Source organism: Podarcis filfolensis (assembly GCF_964270895.1).
Source record: "Podarcis filfolensis genome assembly, chromosome: W".
Lineage (NCBI taxonomy): Eukaryota > Metazoa > Chordata > Lepidosauria > Squamata > Lacertidae > Podarcis > Podarcis filfolensis.
Genome location: NC_139619.1, coordinates 34,151,418 through 34,160,910, shown reverse-complemented (window position 1 = coordinate 34,160,910; position 9,493 = coordinate 34,151,418). Strand labels below are relative to the sequence as shown.

At 50.1% G+C, this 9,493-nt stretch overlaps 1 protein-coding gene across 1 annotated transcript in view; it reads left to right on the top strand.

The window, feature by feature from the left end:
* Positions 1-202: 202 nt before the first annotated feature.
* The window catches only part of LOC310753895 (uncharacterized protein), a 112,767-nt gene continuing 103,476 nt past the window's right edge, over positions 203-9,493 (top strand). The window contains exon 1 of the mRNA XM_083595241.1: positions 203-2,000. Coding sequence (XP_083451367.1) covers positions 436-1,947 — 1,512 coding nt within the window. The 5' untranslated portion in view covers positions 203-435 and the 3' untranslated portion in view covers positions 1,948-2,000. The remainder of the gene's footprint in view (positions 2,001-9,493) is intronic.

Below are 9,493 nucleotides of genomic sequence, written 5' to 3'. Positions count from 1 at the left end.
ACCGCCACCCTGCGAGACTTCTTCACCTCGCAGGGGGTTGACCTGGCTTGTGTGACAGAGACCTGGGTGCGCAAAGGGGAAACTGTTACCTTACGACAGATGGCGCCCCCGGGTTTCTCCGTCCTCCACCAGTCGCGGACTGTAGGCCGGGGTGGAGGGGTGGCATTATTAATCTGGGAAGATTGTTCTTTCAGGGCTCTACCATCGCCATCGATTCCCGGCATTGAATGTGTTGGTCTAGTGTGGGGCTCCGAGGTGAGCTTGGCTGTCTGGCTGGTGTACCGGCCACCTAGCGCACCAGCAGCCACCCTGTCAGGCCTGCTGGAGGCGGTGGCCAGCTGGGCCTTGGAGTTCCCTAACCTATTGGTATTGGGGGACTTCAACATCCATGCTGATGCCACCCCCTCCTCACAGGCTCTGGACCTGGTGTCTTCCATGGCGACACTAGGGCTCTCCCAGTTTGTTTCGGGCCCCACACATCAAGCAGGCCACACGCTGGATTTGATCTTTGGCGCCGGTATAGATGTGATCATGTCTCCTTCGATGAAGGTGCCATGGTCTGATCACTACGCTCTGAAAGCCAGGATTGATTTTCCACCCCCACCCTGCTTAGGTGGCGAGCCAATTTGGGCTCGCCCGCAGAGGCTGATGGACCCTGATAGATCCCGTCAGGCCTTGCGGGACCTTGCTCCCCCTGGCGACTCATTGACTGAGCTTGTTGAGGGCTGGAATATCCAGCTCCTAGCAGCCATCGATGAGATCGCACCTAGGCGCCCTCTGCGACCTCGCAGAAACCGGGCTCCCTGGTTTACCGAGGAGCTTCGGAAAATGAAGCGGGACCTCAGACGGCTAGAGCGAGTATGGCGGGGTGCCCGTGACGGAGCCTCAAGAACATCTTATAGGGTTTTTATGAAAACCTATGAGATGGCAGTGAAGGCCGCTAAGAAGTCCTACTTCTCGGCCTCCATTGCCTCCGCTAGCTCTCGCCCGGCGCAATTATTTAGTATAATTAGGTCTTTAACGTCCCTTGAAGGACAGCCAAATTTAAATAACAATTTGACACACAGCTGTGAGGCATTTGCGAGCTTTTTTGCGGAGAAGGTCCTGTTGCTCCGCCATGACCTCCCTGCCAATTTGGATACAATAAAGGAACTGGAGGCCCCTCGACTGTCCTCGGGTCCAGTATTGGACCACTTTGACTGGATATCCCCAGCCGATGTGGACAGACTCCTCCGAGCTGGAAAGCTCACCACCTGTCCTCTTGACCCGTGCCCGTCTTGGCTGATTAGAGCGTGTCCAGACGAGGTGCGGGCCCCCCTGGGTGATATCATCAATTTGTCCCTTGGCACCGGGATATTCCCAGGGGAACTGAAGGAGGCAGTGGTGCGTCCGCTCTTAAAGAAAACATCATTAGATCCCTTAGATCTATCCAATTACCGCCCGGTTTCGAATCTTCCATTCCTGGGTAAGGTGATTGAGAGAGCGGTTGCTGAACAGCTTGGTAGGTTTCTGGATGAAACATCGTCTCTCGATCCATTCCAGTCCGGCTTCCGCGCTGGTCATGGGACCGAGACGGCTCTGGTCGCCCTAACAGATGATCTCCGCAGGCAGCTGGATCGAGGCGGGTCGGGGCTGCTGATTCTTCTAGGCCTGTCAGCAGCCTTCGACATGGTCGATCACGAACTCCTAGACCACCGCCTTGCCGACGTGGGGATCCAGGGCACAGTCCTCCAATGGCTGCGCTCGTTTCTCTCTGGTCGGGGACAGAGGGTGGCGCTTGGGGGGGGGAATTTTCATCGCGCCACTCCTTGGTGTGTGGAGTGCCTCAGGGTGCGATTCTCTCCCCGATGCTTTTTAACATCTTTATGCGCCCCCTCGCCCAGCTTGTCCGGAGTTTTGGGCTGGGTTGCCATCAGTATGCCGATGACACCCAACTCTATCTGTTGATGGATGGCCATCCTGACTCGGCCCCAGACACACTGACCAGATGTCTGGAAGCTGTGGCTGGATGGTTACGTGGGAGCCGGTTGAAGTTAAATCCTTCGAAGACAGAGGTCCTCTGGCTGGGACGGAGCGATATGGGATTGAGGGGGCAACTCCCATCTCTTGCGGGGGTGCAATTAGTGCCAGCATCGTCTGTTAAGAGTTTGGGTGTAATCTTCGATACCTCCCTCTCTATGGAGGCGCAGATTACAGCTATAACAAAGGCGGCATTTTTTCATCTCCGCCAAGCTAAGCAGTTGGCTCCTTATCTCTCTCGCCCTGACCTAGCCACTGTGATCCACGCGACGGTCACCTCCAGACTGGATTATTGTAACTCGCTCTACGTGGGGCTGCCCTTGAGACTGACCCAGAAACTCCAGCGGGTGCCGAATGCCGCGGCGAGACTCCTTATGGGGTCTTCGCTGCGAGATCATATCCATCCGGTACTATACCAGCTTCACTGGCTCCCGGTGGAGTACAGGATCAGGTTTAAGGTGCTGGTTTTACCCTTTAAAGCCCTATACGGCCTAGGACCCTCGTACCTACGGGACCGCCTCTCCTGGTATGTCCCACAGAGAAATTTACGGTCTGCAAATAAAAACATCCTGAAGATCCCAGGCCACAGAGAGGTTAGGCTGGCCTCAACTAGAGCCAGGACTTTCTCGGCCGCGGCTCCAATCTGGTGGAACGCTCTGTCACAAGAGACTAGGGCCCTGCGGGACCTGACATCTTTCCGCAGGGCCTGCAAGACAGAGCTGTTCCACCAGGCCTTTGGTCAGGGCACAGCCTGACCCCCTCCTCTGGCAATCAGCACAGAATTTTGCTTAATGGTTGCCATAAATTTGATTTTAATTTGATTTTAATTAATTTTATAATGAATGTTTTTAGAATGTTGGATTATTTTGATTGTTGTTAGCCGCCCTGAGCCCAGCTTCGGCTGGGGAGGGCGGGATATAAATAAAATTTATTATTATTATTATTATTATTATGCCTGGTGCCACGCTGACACCGAATTGCAGCCGCTTTACCCTGAACGCTCCTCTGTGTGTCACAAACGTCTGGGCCTCTGCTGTGGCCTCATCTACTGGCACCTGTTGATATGCTTGGGCCAAGTCCAGCTTGCCAAAAATTTTTGACCCAGCCAGGGTGGCAAGGACATGGCTGATCACTGGCACTGGGTATGCGTGGGCCGTGAGGGCCTTGTTTATGGTACATTTGTAGTCTGCGCAGATGCGGACCGAACCATTAGGCTTGATGGGTGTGACGGTTGGGATTTCCCAGGGGGCATTAGGCACCGGCTCCAGCACTCCTTGCTCCACGAGCCGGTCCAATTCCTTGTCTATACGGGGTTTCAGGGTGAACGGGACCCGGTGGGCCTTGAGCCTGATAGGTTGTACTGCGGGGTCAAGCTGTAGGGCAATGGGGGGCCCGTATACTGTCCCAATTTCCCATCAAAAACCCCCGGAAATTCCTTGCATATGGCGTCCACGTCCACTTGTAAGCTAGTGTGGTTCACCCCGGTGACGGCTAGCCCCAGTGGTCCAAACCATGCCAATCCCAGTAAGCTAATGTAAGGGCCCTTGACCACAAGCAAGTCCAGTTGCTGCATCCGCCCTCGATATTGCACCCTGAAGGTCCCCATCTCCATTGTGGGGACCTTACATTTCTGGAAGTCCCGGAGGGTGAATGGGGCCGGCCTGAGTTTGGGACCCCCACTAGGACACAGTTTCCTTAAGGTCTTTGCCGAGATTATGGATAGAGTTGAACCCGTGTCAAGCTCCATGCGGCACGGGGCCCCCTTTATCTGTACCTCTACATAAATTTTCTCTACGTTGGGGTGGGGCAACTGGTATACCTGGAAGTCTGTGAGCTCCGTCGAGTTGCCTTGGTGTGTTGGGCCCTGGGCCCTGGGGCTCTTGGATCGGTCATCTGATGCCTGGCGTCGGGTGGGCCGAGCCCGACACACCCGGGCGATGTGTCCCAATTTTTCGCACTGCCTGCACTCTGCGTTGCGGAAACGGCAGGTCCTCCTCTGGTGACTCTCCCCGCAGCTTGCGCAGTTTCCTCCTTCTCGTTGAGGCAGCTGTGGTCTGTGCGCTGCTTGAGTGCACTGCTGTACTCGGTGCACCTCCTCCCTGTCAGATCCTGAGTCGTCCTTTGTGGTGGACCCTCGGTTGGGACAGCAGGCTCTTGCATCGACCTCTCGGCAGCTTCTGTGGCCAGGGCCTCCTCCAGAGCGACCTGGAACGTTAGGTCCTTCTTAGCGTAGAGGCGTCGTTGCAGCTTCTCATCCTTCAGGCCACCGACGAGGCGGTCACAAAGCATGTTCTCCAATTCTGAGAAGTTGCAGAATCAGGCGGCTTGGCGGAGAGAGGTCACAAACCCAGTTATGGTTTCCCCAGGGGCTTGCCGCTTTGCGTAGAAGGCATTTCGACGAGCCACCACTGAGGGCTGTGGCGCAAAGTGCCCCTTCAGCTGTTCCATTATTGTTTTGTATGGAACAGTAGCAACGTCTTCAGGCGCAAGGAGAGCCCGGGCGATTTCAAACGTCTCCTCTCCGCAGACGCTGAAGAATATCGCCCTCTTCTTGGCATCCTCTTCGTCGGTGACCCCTTTGGCTTCTAGGAGGAAGGTGAAACAGGAGGCATACGCTTCCCAGATGCTGGGTTGAACGGCGAGAAGCTGCTGTTGGTTGCCATTCTGAGTTCCTTGGGTCCCGGAGCTGAAGCCTGGATACACGGTGCGAGGCAGCGGTGCGGCAGGTGGTGGTGCTGAGGTGCTGTGTGTGGCGGTCAGCTCAGAGGGATCCTATCCTCGTCGCCAGTGAAATATACTCAGAGTCGAGAGTGGATTTCATGCTCTTTATTCACCTCATAGTGGTGAGGAGGGAAATGAAAGTCCCCTCAAAGTATCTGCTTTATATACATTATTTACACAATGGGCTGCACGTGATTGGCTAATTCCGGAATTCTCCTGTAGGCCAATCAGGTTGTGGATTCACTTCTATCTGGAGCTGGATTGAGTGGCTCCTGCCGACCAATCATACTGCTGCATTGTTCTAGGACCAATCAGACTGCTGCATTCTGAATCCTATTGTTCTAGGACCAATCAGACTGCTGCAGTTTGGATCCTATTCAACTCAGTACATAACACTTACACAAACCAGTCTGGCTGGCTGAGGGAAGAGCAGAGCTGTTAGCATAGATGGTCATCAACAACTCCTTGTCCCAGGTGTGACCAGAGACTAGAGATTTGGAAGGTTGCCAGGGTAACTGCTCTGGGACCAGGCAAGGGACTTATGGGAAGAAGAAAGAAGAAGAAAGGGGGAGATCCATCTTGGCAGGGGTGAAGGAAGGACTGCCTGCACTACTGTGGACCATGCTGTAAGATCTGGACCCCCTCCATTCTAATGGAAGGTGTAAATAGGTGAATAAACCCTATTTCTTAAAGCACAACAGCCTCCGCTGTGTATTCTGTTCTCCAAAGGGACACAGACCCTGTGTGGGCGCCTGAGATCCCATGCACTCTTGCCGCAGCTTGGCAGAGAGAGGGACAGGTGCTGGGCTTTTGTAACAATATTCTTGTGAGGAAGCTGGTAAAATGTGGGTTGAACGGGGGAACTGTTAGGTGGATCTGCAGCTGGTTGACTGACCGAACCCAAAGAGTAATGGTTCCTCAACATTCTGCTTTTGTTTTGTTTTTTAAAGTTTTATTAAGCATAACAACATAATATCAATAAAACATATCATCCAAAAGTCCCCCCCCTAGTTTTTTTCCTCCCCCCTCCCCCAAAAGAAACCCCCCTCCCCTCCCCCGGACTTCCCTCAGCTCCTCTCTCTGGTTTTTCCATACTTATAATTCTCTGCATATTGTAAAATTGTAAAGATCCTTAACTTATCTGTCTCTGTGTTATTAATAATAAATTTGTGAGTGTTTATTCAAAACCTGCCAAGGAGTCCAATTTATTTTGCTGTTTCTTTAAATACTTTGTAAAAAGTTCCCATTCTTCCTTAAAATCACAGTTGTCCTTGTCCCGCAATTTGTATGTCAATTTCGCCAACTCCACGTAGTCCATCAATTTTTCTTGCCACAGTACTTTAGTCGGGGTTTCTTCATTCTCCCATCCTTGTGCTATTAAGACTCTTGCCGCAGTTGTTGCATACATAAAAATATTCTTAAATTTCTTTGGCAGGTCTTTCCCAACAATCCCTAACAAAAATGCTTCAGGTTTTTTGACAAATTTTAATTGGAACATTTTTTTCAACTCATTATATATCATTTCCCAAAATTTTCTAATCTTACTGCAGTCCCACCACATGTGATAAAAAGACCCTTCTTTTTCCTTACATCTCCAACACATGTTTGAACCGGTTTTGTACATTCTTCCTATCTGCACTGGTGGTATATACCATCTATACATCATTTTCATATAATTTTCTTTCAGCAAGGAGCAATCTGTAAATTGTAAGTCAGTTTTCCACAACCTTTCCCAGTCTTCAAACATTATGTTATGATGCCTATCTTGTGCCCATTTAATCATAACTGATTTCACCTCTTCGTCTTTTGTATCCCATTCTAGCAGAATACTATACGCACCTTTCAGCTGCTTCACCTTCCCTTCTATGACTTCCTTTTGAAATCTGGAAGTCGTATAACTGAATCCTTTCTTATTGTCATCTTTGTATATTTCATGTAGTTGCCAATAATGTAACCGGCTCTGAAAATGGTCTTTTATTTCCTCATAATCTCTTAATTTCCATTTTCCTTCTTGATCCTTTAGCAAATCAGCGTACGTAAGCCACTTTCCTTTCTTTCCAAGTGGTTTGAGCAGTAAAGCTTCATGTGGTGAAAGCCACCAAGGAGTCTTCTGTTCTAACAAATCTTTATATCTTTCCCATGCTCTTATTAATGACTTCCTGATTATGTGATTATAAAAACTTTTGTGTACCTTCCCTTTTCCATACCATAGGTATGCGTGCCAGCCAAATCTATTATCATGTCCTTCCAATTCTAATGCTTCTTGCTTTTCCAACTTCATCCAGTCCCTGATCCATACCAGGCAAGCCGCTTCATAATATAATTTAAGATCTGGGAGAGCAAAACCGCCTCTGTCTTTTATATCAGTAAGTATCTTATGTTTTATCCTTGGCCGCTGTGAGGGAAGTGCTGACAAGCTAGCTGAGATAAAACTCCGGGCAAACAGCCATCTCTGTACACTGATTTATTGCAAAGCTTCAAAGTATTTACAAAAGTTCAAAAGATACACTCCATCTTTATGAGTCAGTTGGATCGTCTGATCTTTTCTTTCGCCGCGCCCAGCAGACCCATTTCTGGAGTCCCGCCCTCCTCTTTCCTCTGCTCCGTGAGTGGCTGGTCCCCGGCACTGGCTCACCCCTCCCAGTTTCATTGTCTCCTGACGTTTCTGGCCCATCTTCCTCTGACGTGGAGGAATAGCTGCTGATTAAAGACGTAGGCTCTCTATAAGTGCCTCTCTGCTCCCCCTCACCTCTTTTTCAGCCTCCAATTCCCTGACATCCACCCTCTTCCCAAAGGCCCCCTCCCGCTCGGGAGAATCGACCGTTCCCGATTCTCCCTTCTCCGGAGTGGCGGGGGTGAAACCTGGAAAACTTCCCTCCTCCTCATCCGTATCTTCAAAAACCTTCCTCCAATCCTCCCTCAAACCCGCAGTTCCCCGTCTTTCCCAATAGACGTCTTCCTCTTCTTCTTCTTCCATGTCAGATGGTGGGAATCCCTCGAAGTCCTCTTCATCGTCCGTTGGCCCGAACACCTGTTGAAAAAATCTACCCCGAGGATCGGGTTTGTCAGGGAAGAAATTGTGGAACTCCTCCACCAGATACTCGTCAGTGACACAACTCTCCGGGACCCAGGTATTCTCAGAACTAGGGGCCCCTTCCCACGCCACCAGATACTCTAACTGTTCCCCATTCCAGTGAGAATCCAGTATTTCCGTCACCTCGTTGCACTGCTCCCTTTCCTCCACTTCGGGTGGTGGGAGTTCCCCTTCCCCACTACCCTGCCTCATTCCCCCTTCCCTGTAGGGCGACATCAGTGACCTGTGAAATATCGGATGTATCCTCATACTCTCAGGCAACCTTAATTTAAATGCCACCGGATTGACCTGCTGGATCACCTCAAAAGGCCCCACTCTCTGGGGTTTAAGCTTCTTGCACCCTCCTTTCCAGGGCAACCCTTGCGTGGACAACCACACCTTGTCCCCAACCCGGATGACCTCCCCTGGTCGCCGATACTTGTGGGCCTCCATCTTGTAGACCTCCTTAGCCCTTTCCAAGTTCAACTGGAGCTGTTGGTGGATTGCCTCCATTTCCTCCGCAAACTGTTCCGCTGCAGGCACACTCCACGCCTCCTCCCTCCTCCCCGGAAACGCCCTGGGGTGACACCCATGATTAGCAAAGAATGGAGTCATCCCTGTGGATACGTTCTCTGTGTTATTGTAAGCAAACTCGGCTAAAGCTAGTTTGTCCACCCAGTCGTTCTGTCTCTGACTGACATAGCACCGCAAATACTGCTGCAAAACTGCATTGGCTCTCTCCGCCTGCCCATTGGTTTCAGGGTGCCTCGCCATCGTGAAACTCACCTCTACTTGCAACAAACCCATGAGCTTGCGCCAAAACCGTGAGGTGAATTTAGTCCCCCTATCCGAAACAACCTGGGCAGGTATCCCATGTAACCTAAACACTTGCTCTACGAACAGCTTGGCTGTTTCTTTCGCTGTCACGGCATGGGAGCATGTCACAAAAAGACACATTTTGGTTAGGAGATCCACTGCCACCATGATTGTGTGAGGAGAACCTGAGTTTACAGGGTTAAACAGCTCAGAGTGTACGCCCTGCCTACCATTTGGGAGGGGGGAGATTCTGCGTCATTTCCGAGAGTCTCCAGCCTTTGTTCTTTCTCTCTACTTTCGCTTTTGAGGAGAGTGGATGTGTTTTCACGATGCTGTTCGCTGTGATAGATAATGGATAGTTTCTGCTTAAATAAAACTGCTTTTAGCTGCTAAGATCCTGAGTGGACTTTATTTAAGCACACTGAAGGAAAGCACTTGAGTTTGCAGCTCATCATTCATTCTCCATCTTCCTTTTTTGTATTATATGTATTGTTACTGGGTTATGGTCTGATATTATTTTGCTTAAAATTTCTGCTTTTTAAAATTTTAGTATTAATTTTTTCAATATCCAAATCCCGTCAATTCTACCTCCAGATTTTTTGGCTTCTGAAAAGTGGGTAATATTCTTTACATTTGGGTGTTTGACTCTCCGTGCATCATACAAATTAAAGTTTTCTACCGTTTGGAAAAAGGAGAGTGGTAATCTACCTTCATTCGATATATTATCTCTGGTGGTTCTCTCCATTTCGATTGATGTTACCCCATTCAGGTCTCCCATAAGTAGTAAATTGTCATTGCTATAGTCCCACATTTTTTCCTCTAGTTTTTTATAGGTACATATATCCCTATAATAATTTTTTTCTT